This window comes from Oncorhynchus gorbuscha, linkage group LG04 (assembly GCF_021184085.1).
Source record: "Oncorhynchus gorbuscha isolate QuinsamMale2020 ecotype Even-year linkage group LG04, OgorEven_v1.0, whole genome shotgun sequence".
Classification (NCBI taxonomy): domain Eukaryota; kingdom Metazoa; phylum Chordata; class Actinopteri; order Salmoniformes; family Salmonidae; genus Oncorhynchus; species Oncorhynchus gorbuscha.
In genome coordinates this window covers 33705388-33732370 of record NC_060176.1, presented here as the reverse complement: position 1 = coordinate 33732370, position 26983 = coordinate 33705388, and the positions used below count along the sequence as shown (strand labels likewise).

Sequence of the window (26983 nt, the reverse complement as noted above, 5' to 3'; positions counted from 1 at the left end):
ATCAAGGATCTCTCTGTACTTGGCTCTGTTCATCTTACCCTCGATCTTGACTAGTCGCCCAGTCCCTGCCGCTGAAAAATATCCCCACAGCATGATGCCGCCACCACCATGCTTCACCGTAGGGAGTGTGCTAGGGTTCTTACAGACGTGACGCTTGGCATTCAGGCCAAAGAGTTCAATCTTGGTTTCATCAGACTAGAGAATCTTGTTTCACATGGTAAGAGTCCTTTTAGGTGCCTTTTGGCAAACTCCAAAGGGGCTGTCATGCTTTTTTACTGAGAAATGTCTTCTGCCTGGCCACTCCACCATATAGGCCTAATTGGTGGAGTGCTGCAGAGATGATTATCCTTCTGGAAGGTTCTCCCATGTCCAGAACTCTGGAGCTCTGTCAGAGTGCCCATTGGGTTCTTGGTTACCTCCCTGACTAAGTGCTTCTCTACCGATTTCTCAGTTTGGCCGGGCGGCCAGCTCTAAGAAGAGTCTTGGTGGTTCCATGCTTCTTCCATTTAAAAATGGAGGCCACTGTGTTCTTGGGGACCTTCAATGCTGCAGAAATGTTTTTGTACCCTTCCCCAGTTCTGTGCCTCGACACAATCCTGTCTCGGAGTTCTATGGACAAAACCAATGGATTGGTTTTTGCTCTGACATGCACTTTCAACTGTGTGTGTCTATGTATAGATATATAGATTAGAGGTCGACCGATTAATCGGAATGGCCAATTTTTAATTAGAGCCTATTTCAAGTTTTCATAACAATCGGAAATCGGTATTTTTGCCTATTTATTTTTTAAATAATAATTTTTATACCTTTTTATTTAACTAGGCAAGTCAGTTAAGAACACATTCTTATTTTCAATTACAACCTAGGAACGGTGGGTTAACTGCCTCGTTCAGGGGCAGAACGACAGATTTTCACCTTGTCAGCTCGGGAGATCCAATATTGCAACCTTACAGTTAACTAGTCCAACGCAATAATGACCTGCCTCTCTCTCGTTGCACTCCACAAGAAGACTACCTGTTACGCGAATGCAGTAAGCCACGGTAAGTTGCTAGCTAGCATTGAACTTATCTTACAAAAATAATCAATTATAATCACTAGTTATAACTACACATGGTTGATATTACTAGTAGAGGTCGACCGATTATGATTTTAACTTTGATACCGATTATCGGAGGACCAAAAAAAGCCGATACCTATGAATTTTTCATACTTAAAATATTTAAAATGTGTAATAATGACAATTACAACAATACTGAATGAACACTTATTTTAACTTAATAATAAAAAACATGTTCAATTTGGTTTAAATAATGCAAAAACAAAGTGTTGGAGATGAAAGTAAAAGTGCAAAATGTGCCATGTAAAAAAGCTAACGTTTACGTTCCTTGCTTAGAACATGAGAACATATGAAGCTGGTGGTTCCTTTTAGCATGAGTCTTCAATATTCCCAGGTAATAGGTTTTAGGTTGTAGTTATTATAGGACCATTTCTCTCCATACCATTTGTATTTCATATACCTTTGACTATTGGATGTTCTTATAAGCACTTTAGTATTGTCAGTGTAACAGTATAACTTTCGAACCAGGAACACATCGACAACAGCCACCCTCGAAGCAGCGTTACCCATGCAGAGCAAGGGGAATAACTACTCCAAGTCTCAGAGCGAGTGACTTTTGAAACGCTATTAGTGCACACCTCGCTAAATAGCTAGCCATTTCACATCGGTTACACCAGCCTAATCTCGGGAGTTGATGGGCTTGAAGTCATAAACGCAATGCTTGAAGCACAGCAAAGAGCTGCTGGCAAATGCAGGAAAGTGCTGTTTGAATGATTGCTTATGAGCCTGCTGGTGCCTACCATCGCTCAGTCAGACTGCTCTATCAAATCATAGACTTAATTATAATATAATAACACACAGAAATATGAGCCTTAGGTCATTAATATGGTCGAATCCAGAAACTATCATCTCGAAAACGAGACGTTTATTCTTTCAGTGAAATACGGAACCGTTCCGTATTTTATCTAACAGGTGGCATCCATAAGTCTAAATATTCCTGTTACATTGCACAACCTTCAATGTTATGTCATAATTAGGTAAAATTATTAATTAATTAATTCTGGCAAATTAGGCAACCCAAACTGTTGCATATACCTTGACTCTGCGTGCAATGAACGCAAGAGAAGTGACACAATTTCACCTGGTTAATATTGCCTGCTAACCTGGATTTCTTTTAGCTAAATTTTACCTGCCTTTTAGCAGGTTTAAATACACTGCTCAAAAAAATTAAGGGAACACTAAAATAACACATCCTAGATCTGAATGAATGAAATATTCTTATTAAATAGTTTTTTTTTCTTTACATAGTTAAATGTGCTGACAACAAAATCACACAAAAATCATCAATGGAAACCAAATTTATCTGGATTTGGAGTCACACTCAAAATTAAAGTCGAAAACCACACTACAGGCTGATCCAACTTTGATGTAATGTCCTTAAAACAAGTCAAAATGAGGCTCAGTAGTGTGTGTGGCCTCTACGTGCCTGTATGACCTCCCTACAACGCCTGGGCATGCTCCTGATGAGGTGGCGGATGGTCTCCTGAGGGATCTCCTCCCAGACCTGGACTAAAGCATCCGCCAACTCCTGGACAGTCTGTGGTGCAACGTGCCGTTGGTGGATGGAGCGAGACATGATGTCCCAGATGTGCTCAATTGGATTCAGATCTGGGGAACGGGCGGGCCAGTCCATAGCATCAATGCCTTCCTCTTGCAGGAACTGCTGACATACTCCAGCAAAATGAGGTCTTGCATTAGGAGGAACCCAGGGCCAACCGCACCAGCATATTGTCTCACAAGGGGTCTGAGGATCTCATCTCGGTACCTAATGGCAGTCAGTCTACTTCTGGCGAGCACATGGAGGGCTGTGCGGCCCCCCAAAGAAATGCCACCCCACACCATGACTGACCCACCGCCATACCGGTCATGCTGGAGGATGTTGCAGGCATCAGAACGTTCTCCACGGCGTTTCCAGACTGTCACGTCTGTCACATGTGCTCAGTGTGAACCTGCTTTCATCTGTGACGAGCACAGGGCGCCAGTGGCGAATTTACCAATCTTAGTGTTCTCTGGCAAATGCCAAACGTCCTGCACGGTGTTGGGCCGTAAGCACAACCCGCACCTGTGGACGTCGGGCCCTCATACCACCCTCATGAAGTCTGTTTCTGACCGTTTGAGCAGACACATGCACATTTGTGGCCTGCTGGAGGTAATTTTGCAGGGCTCTGGCAGTGCTCCTGCTTGCACAAAGGCGGAGGTAGCGGTCCTGCTGCTGGGTTCTTGCCCTCCTACGGCTTCCTCCACGTCTCCTGATGTACTGGCCTGTCTCCTGCTAACACCTCCATGCTCTGAATACTATGCTGATAGACACAGCAAACCTTCTTACCACATCTCGCATTGATGTGTCATCCTGGATGAGCTGCACTACCTGAGCCACTTGTGTGGGTTGTAGACTCAGTCTCATGCTACCACTAGTGTGAAAGCACCGTCAGCATTCAAAAGTGACCAAAACATCAGCCAGGAAGCATAGGACCTGAGAAGTGGTCTGTGGTCCCCACCTGCAGAACCACTCCTTTATTGGGGGCGTCTTGCTAAATGCCTAAATTTCCACCTGTTGTCTATTCCATTTGCACAACAGCATGTGAAATTTATTGTCAATCAGTGTTGCTTCCTATATAATAATAATAATATATGCCATTTAGCAGACGCTTTTATCCAAAGCGACTTACAGTCATGTGTGCATACATTCTACGTATGGGTGGTCTCGGGAATCGAACCCACTACCCTGGCGTTACAAGCGCCATGCTCTACCAACTGAGCTACAGAAGGACCACTAAGTGGACAGTTTCATTTCACAGAAGTGTGATTGACTTGGAGTTACATTGTGTTCCCTTAATTTTTTTGAGCAGTGTATATATACTTCTGTGTATTGATTTTAAGAAAGGCATTCATGTTTATGGTTAGGTACACATTGGAGCAAGGACAGTCCTTTTTCGCGAATACGCACCGCATCGATTATATGCAACGCAGGACACGCTAGATAAACTAATAATATCATCAACCATGTGTAGTTAATCACTAGTTATGATTGATTCATTGTTTTTTTATAAGATAAGTTTAATGCTAGCTAGCAACTTGCCTTGGTTTAATGCATTCACGTAACAGGCGGGCTTCTCGTGGAGTGCAAAGAGAGGCAGGTGGTTAGAGCAATGGGTTAGTTAACTGTAAGGTTGCAAGATTGATTCCCCGAGCTGACAAGGTAAAAATCTGTCGTCCTGCCCCCGAACAAGGCAGTTAACCCACCGTTCCTAGGCCATCATTGAACGTAAGAATGTGTTCTTAACCTCTTCAGTCGACCCTCTACTTTTTCGAACATTCTGTTAAAAATCGCGCAACATTTCAGCGCCCTGCTACTCATGCCAGGAATATAGTATATGCATATGATTAGTATGTGTGGATAGAAAACACTCAGACGTTTATAAAACTGGTTAAATCACGGCTGTGACTTTAACAGAACGTGCGTTTCATTGAAAAGTGCAGGAAAATCTGATCACTGAAAGTGGAAAAATATATCCATCCGCCGCTTCAACCAATTGTTATGGGCGAAAGACATTAAATAGGGCTGAGGTTGCAGTACCTACAGCTTCCACACGATGTCAACAGTCTTGTCATTTGCCAATTGTTTGTTTCTTGGTCAAACGAACAAGTGACAGGCTTTTTCTTCAGGTCTCCGACCGGATATTTTGGTTGAGAAATACACAGACATTATTTCAAGACGGACCCCTATAGAAAACACTTCGTCTCGTGATTAATTTGATCGCTTATTAACATTTACTAATACCTAAAGTTGCATTACAAAAGTATTTCAAAGTGTTTTGTGAAAGTTTATCGTCGACTTTTTTATTTAAAAAAATGACGTTACGTTATAAGACGCTATTTTTTTTCGTTTATCACACAGTCTTCATAGATTGATATCTAGGCTATATATGGACCGATTTAATCGAAAAAAAGACCCAATAGTGATTATGGGACATCTAGGAGTGCCAACAAAGAAGATGGTCAAAGGTAATGAAATTTTTATATTTTATTTGTGCGGTTTGTGTAGCGCCGACTATGCTAATTATTTTGTTTACGTCCCCTACGGGTCTTTTGGGGTGTTACATGCTATCAGATAATAGCTTCTCATGCTTTCGGCGAAAAGCATTTAATAAATCTGACTTGTTGCCTGGATTCACAACGAGTGTAGCTTTAATTCAATACCCTGCATGTGTATTTTAATGAACGTTTGAGTTTTAACTAATACTATTAGCATTTAGCGTAGCGCATTTGCATTTCCAGAGCTCTAGATGGGACGCCTCCGTGCCAGGTAGGAACAAGAGGTTAACTGACTTGCCTAGTTAAATAAAGGTGTAAAAAAATATATAAAAAAATTGGCCAAATACCGATTTCCGATTGTTATGAAAACTCATCCCTAATTAATCGGCCATTCCGATTAATCGGTCGACCTCTAATACAGACACTCATCACCATGCATACACCCACCCCGTATGCTGCTGCCATACGGCTTACTATCACTATTATTATTATCATAATACACAAGTTTACAAACATTATGTACACCTGCTCTTTGCATGACAGACTGACAAAGTGAATCCAGGTGAAACAAGTTTTGATCAGTCAGGAAAATAAGTGCTGAAAAGATGTAGGCTCACTATTTAAAAAGGTGATGGAAAACAAGCTATAGGATGAGTGTTGGCGCAGGTACAGCCAACTAGCACTAGCTAGGAGTCAAATGTCAATATAATATTGAGACATAACTTTGATTTCCCCCCCCCCCCATCGCTAAAGATACCTTTAATACGCTAGTGTAAGCCTACGAGCTACTATCTAGCTATGGGTTAGCTAAACCTCAACATGCAGCTAACAGCCAACATGTTGTTGTGAGGAGGATGCAGAAATGATTTTGTTTAGCTAGCTAATGTTACCTAGCTGTGTAGCCTATATTATATGAATGACACTGTATGATAACATTATTGTACCTTTTATTTTCGTATGGGAGGGGTAAACGTTCATTATTGATATGCGATTGTTACTTGATCTAAAGCAGGTATTCCCAAACTGGGGTACGCGCAATTCCGTCGGGGGTACGCCAATAAAAAAAATGTGATTCACATTTTCAAACAGTCATTTATATTTTCCAACAGGCTATACATTTGGGTGAGGGTTTTTTTCTCGTCTGAGTAGCCTCATTTCACTGCCAAAAATAAAATTAAACCTTCTAGTGTTCAGCGAAGTAAAAATACAATGTCAAATACCGGTAGCCTAGTCAAATAATTAGCATCCAATCACATTAACAGTTACTCTCTCACAGGAATTCCAGTAATGGTCCATATGTAGCTGCAGCTCATGTTGGTATCTGTATTGATGGTACAAAAGCCATGACAGGGAAACAAAGTGGAGTGGTAACCCGCTTGCAAGAAGTTGCTCCCAACGCCACTTGGGCACACTGCAGCATTCACCGAGAAGCTGTTGCTGCCAAGGGAATGCCTGACAGCTTGAAAGACATTTCGGAAAATGGCTAACTTTGTTAAAGCAAGGTTCCTGAACTCTCGTGTATTTTCTGCACTATACAATGATGTGGGCAGCGACCATGCAACGCTTTTCCAACATGCAGAAGTGCCCTGGTTATCAAGGGGCAAAGTATTGACGCATTTTTTTTAAATTGAGAGACTGTCTTAAAGTTTTCTTTACTGACCATTTTCACTTGTCTGACCACCTGCATGATGACGAGTTTCTCTCACACGACTGGCCTATCTGGATGATGTTTTTTCTTGCCTTAATGATCTGAATCTAGGATTACAGGGACTCTCCGCAACTAAACTCAGCAAAAAAAGAAACGTCCTCTCACTGTCAACTGCGTTTATTTTCAGCAAACTTAACTTGTAAATATTTGTTTGAACATGACCAGACATAAACCGAACAAGTTCCACAGACATGTAACTAACAGAAATGGAATAATGTGTCCCTGAACAAAGGGGGGGTCAAAATCAAAAGTAACAGTAACCGTCAGTATCTGGTGTGGGCACCAGCTGCATTAAGTACTGCAGTGCATCTCCTCCTCGTGGACTGCACCAGATTTGCCAGTTCTTGCTGTGAGATGTTACCCCACTCTTCCACCAAGGCACCTACATGTTCCCAGACATTTATGGGGGGAATGGCACAAGCCCTCACCCTCGATCCAACAGGTCCCAGACGTGCTCAATGGGATTGAGATCCGGGCTCTTTGCTGGCCATGGCAGAACACATACATTCGTTGTCTTGCAGGAAATCTCGCACAGAACAAGCAGTATGGCTGGTGGCATTGTCATGCTGGAGGGTAATGTCAGGATGAGCCTGCAGGAAGGGTCCCACACGAGGGAGGAGGATGTCTTCCCTGTAACGCACAGAGTTGAGATTGCCTGCAATGACAGCAAGCTCAGTTCGATGATGCTGTGACACATCGCCCCAGATCATGACGGACCCTCCAACTCCAAATTTATTTCACTCCAGAGTACAGGCCTCGGTGTAAAGCTCATTCCTTTGACAATAATCGCGAATCTGACCATCACCCCTGGTGAGACCAAACCTGTGACTTGTCAGTGAAGAGCACTTTTTGCCAGTTCTGTCTGGTCAAGCGACGGGAGGTTTGTGCCCATAGGTGACTAGGTGCCGGTGATGTCTGGTGAGGACCTGCCTTACAACAGGCCTACAAGCCCTCAGTCCAGCCTCTCTCAGCCTATTGTGGACAGTCTGAGCACTGATGGATGCCTCTTTAGTGTCCTAAGTTTTCATAACTGTGACTTTAATTGCCTACCGTCTGTAAGCTGTTAATGTCTTAACCTTTCTAGCAACCCCTCGACAACATTCCGTTGAAAAGGCAGCGAGCGAAATTCAAAAATATTTTTTAGAAATATGTAGCTTTCACACATTGTCCAATACAGCAAATGAAAGATAAACATCTTGTTAATCTACCCATTGTGTCCGATTAAAAAATTTAAAAAAAGCTTTACAGCTAAAGCACAACATATGATGATGATAGGTCATAGCTAAAAACACAGCCATTTTCCCAGCCAAAGATAGGAGTCACAAAAAGCAGAAATATAGATAAAATGAATCACTATCCTTTGATCTTCATCAGATGACACTCATAGGACATCATGTTACACAATACATGTATGTTTTGCCCGGTAATGTGCATATTTATATCCAAAAATCTGTTTACTTTGGAGCCTTACGTGCAGTAATGTTTTGATTCCAAAACATCCGGTGATTTTGCAGAAATACTCATAATAAACATTGATACAAGTGTTATTCACATAATGAAAGAGACTTCTCCTTAATGCAACCGAGGTAACTCTGTCGGGGGCGCAAGTCATGAAACAGCGGCTCTCTGCCAGACCACTGACTCGGTCTCATGAGCCCCTCCTTTATAGTAGAATCCTCAAACCAGTTTTTAAAGATGTTTGACATCTAGTGGAAGCCCTAGGATGTGCAACCTAATCCACATCTCAATGTGTATTCGGTAGGCCAAGCTTTGAAAAACTACAAACCTCAGAAGTCACACTTCCTGGTTAGATTTCTCAGGTTTTTGCCTGCCATATGAGTTCTGTTATACTCACAGACATAATTTAAACCGTTTTAGAAACTTCAGAGTGTTTTCTATCCAATACTAATAATAATACGCATATATTAGCATCTGGGACAGAGTAGGAGGCAGTTCACTCTGGGCACGCTATTCATCCAAAAGTGAAAATGCTGCCCCCTATCTCTCCAATTACAACCCAACATTTCAGAGTTATGTGCATCCTTTCAAGCACACCCTTCTCATTAACCTGTGGTGAGTTCACCATTTTCGATGACAAAATAAGGTTTTATATGTAAGATGGTTAAATAAAGAGCGAAATTATTGATTATTATTATTTGCGTCCTGGTCTTATAAGTGCTCTTTATCACTTTCCACGAGCTGGGTTGTGACAACTCCCACTCATTCTTATGTTTAATAAATGTATTGTATAGTTTGTGTGTGGCAGGTTTACAATGATGGCAAAAAAACAACATTTGAGAGCGCGCTGACCCTGGTGCTAGACGGGGTACGTAGCTGGAGGTAGAATGTTTGAAGGGGTACGGGGCTATAAAAGGTTTGTGAATCACTGATCTAAAGGATGTTGTTAGCTAGCAGGAGTTAGTGTGTGTATTGTCAGCTAATTTAACGTGTACGGACAAGAAAATGAAACCATTTAATCGTATTTGCATACTTGTGAATGGTTGCATTACTCAGGAGTGTAATATGGTTTGGTTGCATTAATCTATACGGTAATATTTTTTTAGATGAAAAGTTTCTCGGATTGTTAAATAGTTGGTTCTTAGTGGCTACTGTGAAATTTGGTCAATTTGAGCTTTGGACCAAGAATGTCACATTGCCAGTCACAATTAAATGAAAGGTAAGGATGTAATGTGAATTGAAATCTCTTTCGCCACTCCGCTCCTCAGACTCCCCTTCATCTCTTGTCGTGGGAATAGGATTCTAAGCAGTATCCGTGTCACCTATGTCTCTAAACAAATAAGGGTGGCATTAAGGTTAACTTAAATGCAGTTATTTTGACTGTTGCGTCTTGTTGCCTTGATTTGGTTAAGTGACAAACGGTTTGAGCAATTGTAGAGGGAAAAGGGCGGTTAGGCTTATCACATCAAGAGATTCTTTCAGGGTTATTTTAATGCTGATGCTAAGTTCACCTCAAGTGAATGAATTTTCAAAGTCTGAGACAGTTGGCAACCCTTCAGAGAACACCAAGACAAGATTTTGCAATGGAAACTGTTTTGCAGCTGAAATGAGCCTTCCTTATTGGACAAGTTTGGGTTTTGTCCCATTTGCTTCTGTCTGTGGTTCCAAATAATTGACTTGACCTTACCTGTTCTTCAGGAGATGGAATATTGTCTGCAGTAAGGGTATCGGGGGAGGGGATCTCAAAATCCTGTTTCTGTGAGGGATCCATTGCTATTGTCCCTTTGGGGACCTTTCACCCCTGCTATTCAAAGAGGCTGAAACAGTTTTTGGTTTCAGTCCCTTCTCTAGCTTGTTCCAGTAGAGGCAGCTAGAGGTGGTGCATTTTGGAAAGCCAGGTGGTTCTGAGACTGCATTCTGTGTTGCCTCCTAACTGTCATCACCGTGTCTGATATTTCTGGGATTTTTTTTCTCTAGCTGCACTCTGAGTTTCCCAGATTAGTGGTTGAGGCTGGGGAATGCTCAATGAAACTATATCTGATGCCATCACTATGATGATTCATTACAATTCTATGTGTAAGGCCTATGTCATCAGGGATGCCAAGCAAGTATGTCTGTGTGCGCAACCGGGTCTCCACGAATCTGCGTTGGATTTTGGGGAGTGTAAGTGTGTTGTCTGACACTGTAGTGATGTTCAGGAATGTCTAATCTTGGGCCGGCCCCCCTCTGTTCACTCAGCTCCCTCCTTCCCAGCACTCTTCGCAAACCATTCCTCAAAGGGCCCGTGTTGGGGGAGGGGCCCCACACCGACCAGCTAGTTGACTTCAGCCTCTGTCCATTTGGTGTTGGTGAATGGCTTGAGCAGTGGTGGGGATAAGCACTAATGTCCTGTTTGCTGGAGCTCTTGTGCTGGACAGTGGACACCGCTTGATAGGCACCCATTGATGGGCAAGTGTTGCAACTAGGTGCTTTTGGAAAGGTAGTAACCGCCTCTCAAGCTTGTGTGAAGAGGTAAGCCTTGCTCTCTGTGCTGTTGTCCTAGCTACTCATACTGGAATGGGTCTTCTGATTCCTTTCACTGTAGAGCACATCACGTCGGCGCAAGGCTAAATTAATGGGGCTGCTGCTGGCTGTTCCACCCATGTCTTTGTGTTTCAGGAGACAGCCACACAGGATGGACTGTCTGAGGTTGGCTGGATAATAAGGATGTTGTTTAATATGTTGCCTTGACTTGAGATTGTGGGTTGAATTGACAGATGTCATCTAGCTAACCAGAAGACACTGGACACCAGGCCTGTATTCATGAAGTGCTGATTTAGGGTCTTTTTTATTTTTTTATTTATTATAATGAATGGATAGGGGGACCTGATCATAGATCAGCATTCCAACTATGAGATGCTTGGTACATATGTGCTCAAAGCTATTCCGAGCTTTTCAACAGTTGTGCCTTTGACTGGAGCTGGAGGTTCAGGTGAACTGGCCATTGAAGTGGTGCTGTAGAGAGGATGACACCGCAGGGAGGGCACCTTTACAATGGAATGAATGCAGGAGGAAGTGATTGAGTTTGTTTTGGAGGTGCAACCACCAGAATAAAGCTCTGTCTTGTCCTCACCCCCCCCCACCCCAAGAATGTTTATTTGGGAACCAATAGGTCTTCAGTGGCAGGGCCCATGGTCATAAAGCATCTAAGTACGAGTGCTGATCTAGGGAATGCTTTGCTGATAATCCTGTGAATCCCAGGGTGTTGGAATAAGAAGTGGGCCCAAAGGTTTATATGAGTGTGTGTGTTCACAGTTCTGTGCCGGTCCCTAATACTGGGGGGGTTGGAGCAGGGCTCTGTGTGACCTGGATCTGTGTGGTGTAGAGCGTCTGAGTGTGTTTCAGGGCAGCTAAGTGGAGTGTGTGTGTGTGGGGGGGGGGGTAGTCAGTCATTCACAGTGTGCGTGTCAGGAATATTGATCTGAGACAGATCACACGGTTAGTCTATCTGACACATTTTCCCACGTGGAATCCTCCACCGTTCACTCAGCTACGTGTGTATGTGTGTGTAATGCAGCCAAATCCTCCTAGTCATATAACCAGTACCTCGCTCCATCAGACCAGACGCCATGACGATCAGTTGAGGAGAATGTAATTTGTCTTGATTGGCGTCTACATTAACTTGCCGTCGGTCCTCAGCCAAACTCTGAGAGGATTAAAGGACCATGTGTTAATGCTGTGTGCGCAGCGACCCACCGCACTCTTGTCTGCCGCGCTACACAATAACAGTTCTCATCTTAGCAGCAATGCTCCCATACAGTCCTTCTCATTTAGATCTAACCTCCGCTTTGTCTTGCATCTGAAAAGGTATGCGTAAACTTCGGCACAGTATATTTGTTAAGGGCATTTCCATGGAAACGGAATTACACCGAGACTCATTTTTTTTCACTTGAGAATGTATGCAAAACAAACATTGATTTCTAAGTTTAACAAACCATACAACTCTATGCACAATGACTACTGGAAAAATGTACACATAAAATGTAAAACATTTACTGGAACAAAACTGCAGATTAAAAATTTGGTAACAGAATTTCAGTAAAATGTCCTTCCGTTTTATTCTGTTACCTAACTTTGTTTCTACACAGTTCTTCCTGTAAATGTGTTTTTGTAAAGTTTCCTGGGGAAATTGTTAAAAGTAGTCCTTGTGCATAGAGTTATATGGTTTATTAAACTTAGAAATCAATGGTTTTTGTTTGGTATAAATTTTAAAGCGAAATATCTGACTGGGCGATATCAAATGAATGCTCCAACAATCTCTTTCCCTCTTCCACTCTCCAGTTATTGCTCTCTCCTCCCCTCCCTCTCTACCTTTCCCGGCCCACTCTCCCTGCAATTTTCCCTTATTATCCTGGTAGGCGTCCTTCTCTCTCTCATACTCCGCTGCCCCCCCTCCCCCCACCACCCTCTTTCCACATGTATTTTTCAAGCTGGAGGCTGTCTGACCTAAATCTAGCAAGCAGGCAGTGACAGGAATTAAGGGTGGTGCGGTGGGGAGGGAGGGACACAAAGGGGTGGAGGGAGGGAGGGACAAAAGGCAATGATTCCAACAAATTAGCATGCCAGTTAATGGTGCTCATCCTGGCTATGTGGTATGGCCCAGAGTGAGGGGATGGGGGATAGTGAGGGGTTGGAGGGGGGATGACAACCCTTTGTACAAAGGCCCCTCAAGGGAAATTAAATTCCTCATTCTGAAACATCTTCACCTGTGCTACTGCTCGGCTCTTTGTACTCTGCATGTGTGCCATTTGTCCACGGAGAGCGAGAGACATTCACACTGTTTCCACTCTCAATATCACATTTTCCACCTTTTTCAAATCCTGCTGCTATTTTTAGTCCTAAACTCTTCTCAACTGTGAGGAATCTGTGGCGTGCAGCAGTAGCCACAGAGGCTGTGATATTGTCCAAAAGCAACAACACAAGCACTGCATGGCATCATGCTGTTGCACAGGACACAGGTGCACAACCTCCTCACGTGTTGCCTCAGCCTAACTATTAGTTCTGATGTCTGATGCCTGAGCATACCACTTCACTGCGCTCTGAAGCAGGATTAAGGCGTCAGCATGCTTTGGTTTGAACTCGGCTGGGCAAAGCGAATGAGTGCGCTCGCATACTCCCTTAACTGACTTTCCTAGTTATATAAAATAAAAAACAAGACGTTTGCTTAAAAATGGGGAAAGTGGCAATATTACCCCAGGACAGTAGAGGGCGATAAACTGGTAATAAGCCATCTACGGCCAAACAAGGAAGAGATAAAATATTTATTTTACTAGGCAAGTCAGTTAAGAACAAATTCTTATTTTCAATGACTGCCTAGGAACAGTGGGTTAACTGCCTGTTCAGGGGCAGAACGACAGATTTGTACCTTGTCAGCTCGGGGATTCGAACTTGCTACCTTTCGGTTACTAGTCCAACACAAATATTTTTAACCACTAGGCTACCCTGCCGCCCCTATAAAATCAAGGACTGATCAAATTGCATACACAGAGAGACTCGGGAATTGCCCGGAACCTACTAGATTTGCAAGACATATAATATGGGAGAGACTGATATATATGGGCATACGGCCTAGAGAGCGATGGTGGAGGGTTTCAAGAGTTATTTTGGGTGAAACTGCAGCAGGAGACCCTTGACTGGGTGATTTTTATATCTAATTAATGCTCCAACTCTCTCTCCCCCTCCCCGCTCTCCAGTTATTGCTCTCTCCTCCCATACATCTCTACTTTTGCCAGCCCACTCTCCCTTATTATCCTTGTTGGTGTCCTTAACTCTCTCATACTCTGCTGCCTCCTCTTCCCTCCTTTGATTTTGTCAGCTAGCGCTAGCTGTTGTTAGCAAACATGGCTCTTTTCCTTGACTAAAATAGAAAATAGAAGAACATAGCTCATCCTCTGAAGACGTTATGTTGCTTTCTGTCTTATTTACTTCTGTACCTCCGGCCAAGCAATGCTCGAAGTTGTAATTTGCCATGTTGAATCCACACTGAGTTACGGAGCTGAATCGAGAAGAATACATTTGCGTCACCCCTACAGTTGACCAGTCACCGATGAAGGGGCGTAGACTTTGGCTCCCGAACTTAGGTTTTCCTACCAAAAGTGCACACGAACAGCCGAAAACTCCTGCCAAAGACAAAACTGTCACGAAATGTAGTCATAATATATGTACAAACTGTTTCAGTTGGGAACCATGCCGAGGCCTTTAGACCATACTTCTTTGATACTTACGTTTGGCCTGTATGGGGAAAATTACATTTGCTTGAACTGGGATTTGGGTAAGATTTTTAAATCCTTTTGTGTCAGGCTACACACACAGTGCAGCCTGTACAGTTGACACCAGGCAGGATGGGGCCATGGACTCATGCTGCTTACGCCAAATCCTGAGTCAGCCATCAGCATGATGCAACAGGAACCACTCAATTGTCCAGTGTTGGTGATTGCGTGCCCACTGGAGCTGCTGCTTCTTGTTTTCAGCTGATAGGAGTGGAACCAGGTTTGGTCGTCTGCTGCAATAGCCCATCCATGACAAGGACCAACGAGTTGTGCGTTTCGAGATGCCATTCTGCACACCACTGTTGTACTGCTCCGTTATTTACCTGTTTGTGGCCCTCCTGTTAGCTTGTATGGTTTTTGCCATTCTCTTTCGACTGGATATTTTTGTTTGTTGGACAATTCTCTGTAAACCCTAGACACTGTCGTGCATTAAAAGTCCAGGAAGCCATTTCTGAGATACTGCAACCGGCTTACCTGGCACCGACGATCATACCACGCTCAGTCGCTTAGGTCACACTTTTTGTCCAATCGAACAGTAACTGCCTGTCTTTCTGCTTTATATAGCAAGCTACGGCCACATGACTCACTCTGTAGGAACAAACCATTTTCGTGAACCTAATAAACTGTCCACTGAGTGTATATGTATGTATGTACAAGTACCAGTCAAATGTTTGGACATCTACTCATTCAATTTTTAAATATTTTTAAAAAACTTTTCTTCAGTGTAGAATAATTGTAAAGACATCAAAATGATTAAAAAACACATGGAATCATGTCGGAACCAAAAAAGTGTTAAACAAATCATAATATGTTCTAGTTTCTTCATAGTAGCCACTCTTTGCCTTGATGACAGCTTTGCACACTCTTGGCATTCTCTCAACCAACTTCATGGGGAATGCTTTTCCAACATACTTGGAGTTCCCACATATGCTGAGCACTTGTTGGCTGCTTTTCCTTCACTCTGCGGTCCAACTCATCCCAAACCATCTCAGTTGGTTTGAGGTCGGGTGATTGTGGAGACCAGGTCATCTGATGCAGCACTCCATCACTCTCCTTCTTGGTTAAATAGCATTTATACAGCCTGGAGGTGTGTTGGGTCATTGTCCTGTTGAAAAACAAATTATATCTCACTAAGCGTAAACCAGATGGAATGGTGTATTGCTGCAGAATGCTGTGGTAGCCATGCTGGTTAAGTGTGCCTTGAAATCAAAATAAATCACTGACCGTGTCAACAGCAAAGCATCATCACACCACCTCATCCATGCTTCACGGTGGGGACCACACACGTGGAGATCATCTGTTCACCTACTCTGCATCTCACAAAGACGTGACTGTTGGAACCAAAAATCTCAAATTTGGACTCATCAGACCAAAGGACAGATTTCCACTGCTCTAATAATGTCCAATTCTTCTCTGCAAATCTTCTAAAGCTCTGTCAGTTTGGATGGGGAGCATCACTGCACAGATTTTTTCAGGTCTCTCCACAGATGTTCTATCAGGTTTAAGTCCGGGTTCTGGCTGGGCCACACAAGGACATTACGAGACTTGTTCCGAAGCCACTCCTGCGTAGTCTTGGCTGTGTGTTTTAGTGTTGTTGTCCTGTTGGAAGGTGAACCTTCGACCACAGATGGAGGTCATGAGCGCTCTGGAGCAGGTTTCCATCAAGGATCTCTCTATACTTCGCTCCGCTCATCTTTGTCTCGATCCTGCTAGTCTTCCAGTCCCTGCCGCTGAAAAACATCCCCACAGCATGATGCTGCCACCACCATGCTTCACCGTAGATATGGTGCCAGGTTTCCTTCAGACGTGACGCTTGGCATTCAGGTTCATTTGTGGTTTCATCTGGTCAGAGTCCTTTCAGGTGCTTTTTGGCTAACTCCAAGGGGGCTGTCATGTGCATTTTACTGAGGCTTCCGTCTGCCTACTCTACCATAAAAGGCCTGATTGGCGGAGTGCTGCATAGATGGTTGTCCTTCTGGAAGGTTCTCCCATCTCCACAGAGAAACTCTGGAGCTCTGTCAGCGACAATCGGGTTCTTGGTCATCTCCCTGACCAAGGGCTTCTCCCCCTATTGCTTAATTTGGCCAGGCAGCCATCTCTAGGAAGAGTCTAGTTGGTTCCTAACTTCTTCCATTTTAGAATGATGGAGGCCACTATGTTCTTGGGGACCTTCAATACTGCAGAAATGTTTTGGTACCCTTCCCCAGACCTGTGGACAATTGTGTGATCATGCTCTCCGTAGCTGATGTGAGCAAGACCTTTAAAAAAGCTGCGGGGCCAGATGGATTACCAGGACGTGTACTCAAAGCATGCACGGACCAACTGGCAAGTGTCTTCAGACATTTTCAACCTCTCTGGCTGAGTCTATAATACTTACGTTTCAAATAGACCACCATAGTCCCTGTGTCCAAGATAGCGAAGGTAACCTGCCTAAATGATCACTGCCCCGAGCACTCACATCGGTAGCCATGGAGTGCTTTGAAAGGCTGATCATGACTCACATAAACACCATCATGCCAGAAACCCTAGACCCACTCCAATTCACATACCTCCCCAACTGATCCAAAGATCTCAATTGCACTCCACACTTTCCCACCTGGACAAAAGGATCACCTATGTGAGAATGCTGTTCATTGACTACAGCTCGGCGATCAACACCGTAGTGCACACACAGCTCATCACTAAGCTAAGGACCCTGGGACTAAACACCTCCCTCTACAACTGGATCCTGAACTTCCTGACTGGCTGTTAGATTAAATAATAATTATAAACTTTAGTTTATTTAGTAAATATTTTTATTAACTCTAGTTCTTGAACTGCATTGTTGGTTTAAGGACTTGTAAGTAAGCATTTCACAGTAAGGTAATAATAAAGTATATTCACCTCCATTGTGGTACTCTGTACGGCCCCATGCAGCTGGTTGGTGGCTGTACAAAAGACCTCAGAGTGGAGCATCATACTACTGAAATGAACTTGATTAACCAAGTTGATTTCACCTGTTGAGTCTCCTCTCAATGCCACACTCTTGCCACTAATTATCAGGACTTCCCTGGCTTATTCACACATTTTTTAGTTTGTATTTAAATTCTGTCAAGCCATTCCTCAGTTTCTTTCCAGTTGTGTTAAGAGTAAGTTTGTTTCCTATTTTCAAGTCATGACATTAAGATGTCTTCTAATTTCCTTATTTGAAATATATTGCTTGAATAGATTCATACTTATCACCTGCTTATGTCTCCTTTGTTGCAGAACCACACACAAATTCAACTTTACCATGTCCAACCACAAGTCCTGAATAAATATGTGAACTTTCATCTGCTTGCTCTGAAGGAGCAGAGTACCCCTGGTGAAATCTATCCAACCATTTACCTATCTTGGGTTTCTTAACCAATTTTTCAGCGGCAATATTGGTAATTACTGCCTGCGGGGGGGTAATGGACCAAATCTGCAATTGCACTATAGCCAGAAATATGTATTTAGACATGCCCTTATTTATAATAATAATAATAATAATATATGCCATTTAGCAGACGCTTTTATCCAAAGCGACTTACAGTCATGTGTGCATACATTCTACGTATGGGTGGTCCCGGGAATCGAACCCACTACCCTGGCGTTACAAGCGCCATGCTCTACCAACTGAGCTACAGAAGGGTAGATGTCATTTTTATATTGTTTGGAATGTTTTGACCCTATTTTCTAACAGGCAATCCGGGTTGACTGACAGGCTTTCCAGAATGCCCCCAATCTTAACAATGTTCTTCAAGGAATCTAGTCTTAGTCTACCAAGTTTGATATATTGAATAATTAATTCACCTATCCCCCGACTAAATGTAAACACTGAGTGTACAAAACATTAGGAGCACCTTCCAATTTGTTGGGGCATGGACTACAAGGTGTCAAGTGTTCCACAGGGATGCTGGCCCATGTTGACTCCAAAGTTGCCACAGTTGTGTCAAGTAGGCTGGAGGTCCTTTGGGTGGTTGACCATTCTTGATCCACACAATAATGGAGTGTGAAAAGCCCAGTAGCGTTGCATTGTTGACACACTCAAACCGGTGCGTCGGGCACCTACTACCATACCCCGGGAAAAGCACTTAAATATTTTGTCTTGCCCATTCACCCTCTGAATGGCACACATACACAATCCATGTCTCAAGGCTTAAAAATCCTTTAACCGGTCTCCTCCCCTTCATCGACACTGATTTAAAAAAAAAAAAAAACGTGAATTTAACAAGTGACATCAATAAGGGATCATAGTGTTCACCTGGTCAATCTGTGTTCAGAAAGTATTTACACACCTTGACTTTTTCCATATTTTTTTGTGTTACAGCATGAATTTTAAAATGGATTAAATTGAGATTTTGTGTCACTGGCCTACACACAATGCCTCAATGTCAGTGGAATTATGTTATTTAAATGTTTACAAATGATTTACACATGAAAAGCTGAAATGTCAAGTATTCAACCCCTTTGTTATGGCCAACCTAAATAAGTTAAGGAGTAAAAATGTGGTTAAGTCACATAATAAACTGCATGGACTCACTCTGTGTGCAATAATAGGGTTTAACATGATTTTTGAATGACTACTATCGTGACGTTGTATTGGTTAACGTAGCGACTGCTGCTCATTGAATTGAGTAATGGTTTATAATTACGTGATAAAATGAATCAGGCAATTATTAAGACATTAACCTGGGGTACAATGGGAAAGTTTGCTTTTTATTGAGTTTCTATTTTCCAAATTCAAAGAATATCAGAATATTGATTTTACAACCGTCACTAATTAATGAATTTCCTCTGCAGTCTCATTCTGAACGTTGCATAATCTGTGAATCTGCACAAACCTGAGTCCCACCAATGAGTCCGTACCATACCAATTTAGTTGATTTATTTATTTACTAGCAAGTTAAAATGATAATATAAGATACTCCTACACAAAAACACAGTCTAGGCTATTGATTAGTACAACGGGCCAACACACTATGATACGTTTTACCCAAAATGGGGATTCAAGAGAGAGAGAAGGTACACGAGAGAAATATACATTTGGGGTCATTTGTAAGCTATGCTTATTTTAACCCTAACCTAGCCCGAACCACCGCTCTTATGGGTCAGAATATAATGATGTCATTTCGTGTTGAAGGTCTACGATGGGGGTCTCTGCGTGAACCGTTTCAGCTTCTTGGATGACGCACTTCTCTGGTGTAACTCTGGTTGTCCTCACCATGTCAGTGTCTTTTGTCTTAGTGGTCCGTTTCCTCTCCCTTGCTCTGAAAGGTGTCTTCTGAGGACAGCCAGCCCTGTAGCCCAGGGCTCACAGCGTAGGTACGAAAGCAGTGTAGATACACGATTCGATGGAGAGTGGTGACCGGGTGGTCCTGCTTGAATTCACCCTCTTAGACGCAAGTACTCATCCGTAGCATGGATAGAAGAAGGTTATTTTATCTTCAACCTCATGTTGCGTTTTGGGTTTGTTGACTACTCAGATCTTGGCTGCAGCTCGGGTCACTTAGTCTGATATGTTAATTCTTAACTCACATGTCATACCCTCGGCTCGGAAGTGGGTGTTTCCGCCTTTGGCGCAATGCTCTGGGCGTACCAAGTTACGAGGCAAGGTCTGGATTTTACTCAGATCCAATTTAGACAACTAACTTCACATTTCATCTTTACCAAAACATTCTCTTTGATTTGGACATTTTCCACCCGAAGTACAATGTATAAACATCAAGCATATACTAGGAAAACTCTTAAAGTTACAATGTTTTTGTTAAAACGTTGTCCTTTAACTTTTAATAACATAACAAAAATGACATTCATTTTCATATTCCATCTATCGTCATTAGCACCCTTGTGGCTGACTAAACCCATTGTCACAAAGTCCATTTATCGCATGTTAATGTTCTGAGGCCGGTTCTCCATAATGAGGGGGGAAAGGAATTTTGTCTGCTGTCTTAGATTTACCTATGGGTGGGAGGTGACACAACCCCCCCCATCTTCATACCACTTGATCTCTTCTCCTCTGGTGGGTGTGAAAGATCTCTCTGGATTGTGGTCCCCGGTAACCTGACCTGAGAAGGCCGGTCATAACACTACCTCATCTTTGTACCCCGCACATTGTCTGTAAGGTCCCTCAGTCGAGCAGTGAATTTCAAACACAGATTCAGCTACATAGGCACGGTATACGTAACAACAACATTACATTCAGTACCACGCAGTCTCACTTCCTGGCTGATCATAAATTCAGTGGAGAACCGGTTCTTCAACATCTAGGACCATCCCAAACCTCTCTCCCGTTTCCCTAAGGATGTTTTGGTTGGCCTGATGTCCATTGTCATGATGTACATCATAATAACATCACGACTTTGATCATGTACCACGTTTTCTCTCCATCTGACCTGCCCGAGGCTGAACTAGTGACCATCTGTCCTGCTACAGTGCCTTCAGAAAGTATTCATACCCCTTCATTTATGACACATTTTGTTACAGCCTGAATTCAAAATGGGTCAAATATATATATTTTTTCACCCATCTACACACAATACCCCATAATTAATGTGAAATCATGTTTTTACAAATGTTTGCAAATGTATTAGAAATGTACATAAGTATTCTACATCTGCAGAAGCACCGTTGGCAGCGATTACAGCTGTGAGTCTTTCTGGGTAAGTCTCCCAAGTGCTTTCCTCACCTGGATTGTGCAACATTTTCCCATTATTCTTTTTTTTTAAATCTTCAAGCTCTGTCAAATTGGTTGTTGATCATTGCTAAACAACCATTTTCAGGTTTTGCAATAGATTTTCAAGCAGATTTAAATCAGAAATGTAACTAGGCTACTCAGGAGCATTCACTGTCGTCTTGGTAAGCAACTCCAGTGTAGATTTAGCCATGTGTTTTATGGTTATTGTTTCTGGTGGAAGGCAGATTGAGCTAGGTTTTCTTCTATGATTTTGCCTAATAATATAACTGAGTACCACTTGCCATATTTCAAGCATAGGGATGGCTGCATCATGTTATGGGTATGCTTGTAATCGTTATGGACTGGGGAGTTTTTCCAGTATGAAAGAGATTCGAGCTGGTTGACCACTAATGTTGTATTGGATTAGCCCCAAACATAACACTTTTGTATTCAGGACAAAAAAAAGTATTGCTTTGCCACATTTTTTGCAGTATTACTTTTGTGCCTTGTTGCAAACAGGATGCATGTTTTGGAATATTTGTATTCTGTAGAGGCTTCCTTCTTTTCACTCTGTCAATTCGGTTAGTATTGTGGAGTAACTACAATGTTGTTGATCCATCCTCAGTTTTCTCCTATCATTAAATTGTAACTGTTTTTAAGTCACCATTGGCATAATGGTGAAATCCCTGAGCAATTTCCTTCCTCTCCGGCAGCTGAGTTAGGAAGGACTCCTGTATCTTTGTGGTGACTGGATGTGTTGATACACCATCCAAAGTGTAATTAATAACTTTGCCATGCTCAAAAGGATATTCAATGTCTTGCTTTTTACAAAAAAAATATCCACAAATACAGTGGCAAGAAAAAGTATGATCATAAAATTTGATCTGATCTTCATCGAAGTCACAACAATAGACAAACACAGTCTGCTTAAACTAATAACACAAGCAATTATACATTTTCATGTCTTTATTGAACACACTGTAAAAATTCACAGTGTAGGGTGGAAAAGTATGTGAACACTTGGCAGCAATAAACTCAACGTTTTCTGTAGTTGCGGATCAGACCTTCACAATGGTCAGGAGGAATTTTGGACCATTCATCTTTACAAAACTGTTTCAGTTCAGCAATATTCTTAGGATGTCTGGTGTGAACAGCGCTTGAGGTAATGCCACAGCATTTTAAATCAGGTTGCGGTCAGGACTTTGACTGGGCCACTCCAGAAGGCGTATTTTTGTCTGTTGAAGCTATTCTATTGTTGATTTTACTTCTGTGTTTTGGGTCGTTGTCATGTTGCATCACCCAACTTCTTCTGTTGAGCTTCAATTGGCGGACAGATGGCGTTACATTCTCCTGCAAAAAAAAATAATCTTTATTTAACCAACAATGCACTTTCAAAGAAATAAGAATAAGAGATGCCGCCTGGTATAGAGGTCCTAGATGGCAGGAAGCTTGGCCCCAGTGATGTACTGGGCCGTTCGTGCTACCCTTTGTGGTGCCTTGCGGTCGGAGGCCAGGCAGTGATGCAACCAGTGCGCTCTGGTTCAGCTGTAGAACCTTTTGAGCATCTGAGGACCCATGCCCATAATCTTAGGTCTTCTGAGATCTCTTTTGTTAGAGGCATGGTTCACATCTGGCAATGCTTCATGTGAATAGCAAACTCTAAATTTTGAGTTTTTTATAGGGCAGGGCAAATCTAATGAAAAAAATCTCAAATTTTGTTTCATTAATTGGACTCCAAGTTAGCTGACTCCAATTTAGCTTTTGGAAAACTCATTAGTTTAGGGGTTCACATACTTTTTCCAACTTACACGTGAATATGTAAATGATATATTCAATATAGACAAGAAAAATACAATACTGCTCTACTGCGTGATCTTACAGATAGTTGTATGTGTGGGGTACAGAGATGAGGAACTCTTTCAAAAATCATGTTAAACAATGTTATTGCACACAGAGTGAGTCCATGCACTGACAATCATTGTTTCGGTAGTTTCTCCTCTTATAATTATAGACTTTCTGAATATGCAAATGACAGGAACATTGCAGGAACATTTGTCATGTCTATTCTCCAATGTGGTACAGTAGACTGCTATCTTAATAGTTGGCCTCATGTCTAAACACGTGTTCTTTTGTTTTCAGGCAGTCTGCTGGTTGAGGAGTTGCCAACGTCCTTCCGATGAACCCCATGAACTCCATGAAACCTGGCCTGCCTCCTAATCCACACAGGTGTGTACCAACTACCCACCCAGCCAGACAGCCAGCCCCCATCTCTCCTCCCTCTCCATTCGATAAGGATGATTCTAAGCTTTGTGGTTTTGTAGATGAGAAGAATGGCTGTTACTTTCAGGGTCTGTATTCACATGTCTCAGAGTAGGAGTGCTGATCTAGGATCAGGTCCCCCCCTCTTATTCATTATGATTTAAAACACAAAACTGATCCTTGGTCATACTCCGAGATGATTTGTGAATATGGGCCCCGAAATGCATCCTTTCTGTGAATATCTGTCGAGGCGGCAAGGGAGAGTCGAGATGAACTGACCGATCATTGTGAAATCTGACCACAAGCCCCTCGAGTCAATCATGAGGAAACCGCTAGCCGCAGCCGCAATCACTCACCGTCCAGGCAAAGACATCCCTGTCACAGACACACATTCCCATGTTTCTTACCTACAAGGACAGCAGCCTCAGTGAAGGCATGGACATGCAAGTGCACACTGTGTACAGCAACTTACCAGTTAGTGACACAAAACTGGAGGAGAGCTGAGCAGAAACAGAAAAGGACAACTCATACAGCTGAGGAGAGTCCTGCAGGATGGATGGCCTGAGGAGAGGAGAAAATCCCCTCTGAGTTCTGGAACCATCGTGATGAACTATCACAGATGAACGGAATCATCTTCAAAGGAGAGAAAATCATCATTCCTACCATTCTCAGAAGAGATTTTGACAAAGATCCATGCTGGACACATGGGCATGGAAAAGTGCAAACCGAGAGCACGGAACATTTTGTTTTGGCACGGAATGTGCAAACAGAGGACATTGTTAGTAAATGCCCCGCATGTCTTAAACGATGCCCCTTAAACACCAGAGCCAATGTTACCTCGCTGTATCCCAGACCAACCCTGGCAGGTCGTGGCAACCAATCACCTGGAACAACGAGGTCTACATCTTAACAGTGGACTACTACAGCAGATACTTCAAACTCGACAAGCTTCACAGCACCACATCTGCAGCTGTGATACACAAGCTGAAAGCAATCCTTGCCAGGCATGGCATTGTAGAGACTTTAATATCCGACAATGGCCCCTATTACAAATAAAATGAGTTTGAATCCTTCACAAAAGCATGAGAGTTCACACATGTCACCACAAGCCCACATTACCCTCAAATGAATGGCCTTGCTGAAAAATCTGTGCAGATTGCTAAATCATTCATGGACAAAGCTAAAGCAGATGATAGACCCCTACCTCAGTCTCCTTGAATACCTCAACACTCCAGTTGACAACTTCAAATCACCAGCCCAGTTGTTGATGAGCAGCAGACTTTGCTCAAACATTCCCAGCACTAACCAGCAGCTGCAACCTGAGGTCGTCCGCTACAAAGAAATACATGAAAAACGTGCAAAGAGACAACTTCGACAGGTCAGCGAGACCACTGCCACTGTCTTTTAAAAGAAATTCATATGTGTAAACATACTGAATTGTAATTGGATGCATTTTACCGCTGTATCATACTGCCCTATGATTGGTTAAGACCACCCAGGTGGTGAGGTCATATTCTGTTGATCATGGTATGAGACACGAACATGCCAGGTATAGCTTGCTAATTAAGAGCTATGTTCAGAAATATCCTGTCGTACTGCATTTAATTTTGTACAAAGCGTGCAAAACAAGACGTACCTTTTGGCTTCTGGGAAAAAATGAAAGTTGATATGAAAACCAAAAGAGCAAGAGCGATGGAAATACATTTGACAAAATTATGTAATTAGTCCTGTCTATACAGAAATAAATGAAATCATTAAAAATACTTCATCAGAAAGCATAACTTAGCCACAGAGGAACAATGATCATTAGTAACAAAAAATGTCACATTTTGATTTGAATTGTTTCAAATCAGAAGCTCTCATAGGCTTATGCCTATTTGGGAAACACTCAATTTGAGCAGCGCGTGGCAATAGGCCTAGCTGTCAGTGAAAAGCATAAACAATATGTGTGAAGATAATGTCTTGAGTATAATTTAAACATTTTGAGACGAGAAGAAGCGGAGTGGTGAAGGCCAGTCTCCCACAGAATGGCTCATCGGTCTCCCGCCAATTCTTGCACATTCATTGTTTGAAATGTTTGCCCTTTTTATTTTATTTGATCAATTCCCTATTACATATGTCACCAGTAGTAAATGTACCGTTAATCCTTGTCATTTGGTTACATTCATTTCTGTAAATGCATGCATTAATTACTGTCATTTACCGATCTCATTCTTGGAGTGGAGAGGTCTTGGAGTTCACAACCTGCTACACTTGTGAGAAACGAGTTTTATTTTTTGTATTTTTTGGGTTTTTTCATAACCATAATTTACCAGATTTGGCATTTTATTTCATTCATTTTTGTTTGGAGTGCTCAATGTGAACAATGAGCATGTGTCTGGTTTCTCTCTCCTAAGGGAGCGTGCGTGCCTGAGCATGCATAGTACCTGGCCTGCTGCTTAGAAATGTAGGAAAGTGTTGTTTTTTTATATCCATTGCGAATGATAATATATTAAAACTATAGTTTTTCACTGTAAGCTATTTGAAAAATATTTCCAACAATCTCCCTTGATTAGTCACCAATCCTCGGTGTGAAAGAGCAATGGAACTTATTGGCCTAGTTCCATGCGCTCATTTCTTTATGCGCCAATGGATCAAGGTGTATCATCAATATGTTGGTGACTTCGCATTAGTTGACTTTTAGATCTTTATCATTTTAATTCAGATTTTTATTATTAACCATGTGACAATGATTTTGAGAAACGACAACGTTATTATTGCAATTAAATTGTTCCATTAAAACGCGCATATGAAAATCATAACTGGCACAGAAAACGGAAGAAATGGCAGGATAAATTGTAAGCTCCTCCAAACTTAACTCACGCGCCGCCTATAAAGTCTTTATAAAATAATTGCCTCCACGTTTTAATGGTCGGGTTTTGCCTATAGGCTACTTTGAATGAAGGTAAGACATGCCTCATTTAAATTAAATAAAACATTCAGGTTTCAAACAATAATGTTTTTAAAATGCATACTGCCTCCAGCTCACATTGTAAAGTGGTGGATGACGCGATGATAGCCTGTTACCTGCACTTGAATTGTGAATGGGCGCGCGCTTCAATAGCCTGTTCGAGAAATAAATACATTTAAAAAGGTAGCTTTTTTTTTTACCTCTTGATTCTAGCCAACCCGGATCCGGGATCGTGAATACAGCCTCAAGCTCATTACCATAACTTAACGTTAACTATTCATGAAAATCACAAATGAAATGAAATAAATATGCTAGCTCTCAAGCTTAGCCTTTTGTTAACAACACTGTCATCTCAGATTTTCAAAATATGCTTTTCAACCATAGCAAAACAAACATTTGTGTAAGATTATTGATAGCTAGCGTAGCATTTAGCGTAGCATTCAGCATGCAACATTTTCACAAAAACAAGAAA

The 26983-nt window shown here is 42.2% G+C and overlaps 1 protein-coding gene across 4 annotated transcripts in view; it reads left to right on the top strand.

Moving 5' to 3' along the window:
* Positions 1 to 26983, top strand: part of LOC124033984 (zinc finger MIZ domain-containing protein 2-like) — an 85278-nt gene that overhangs the window by 22539 nt on the left and 35756 nt on the right. For all 4 annotated transcript variants that reach the window (XR_006838487.1, XM_046346549.1, XM_046346547.1 and 1 more), the window contains exon 2: positions 23442 to 23528. Coding sequence is in view for 3 of the 4 variants with exons in the window: in XM_046346549.1 (XP_046202505.1) it covers positions 23479 to 23528 (50 nt within the window). In the remaining variant the exon portion in view is untranslated. The remainder of the gene's footprint in view (positions 1 to 23441; positions 23529 to 26983) is intronic.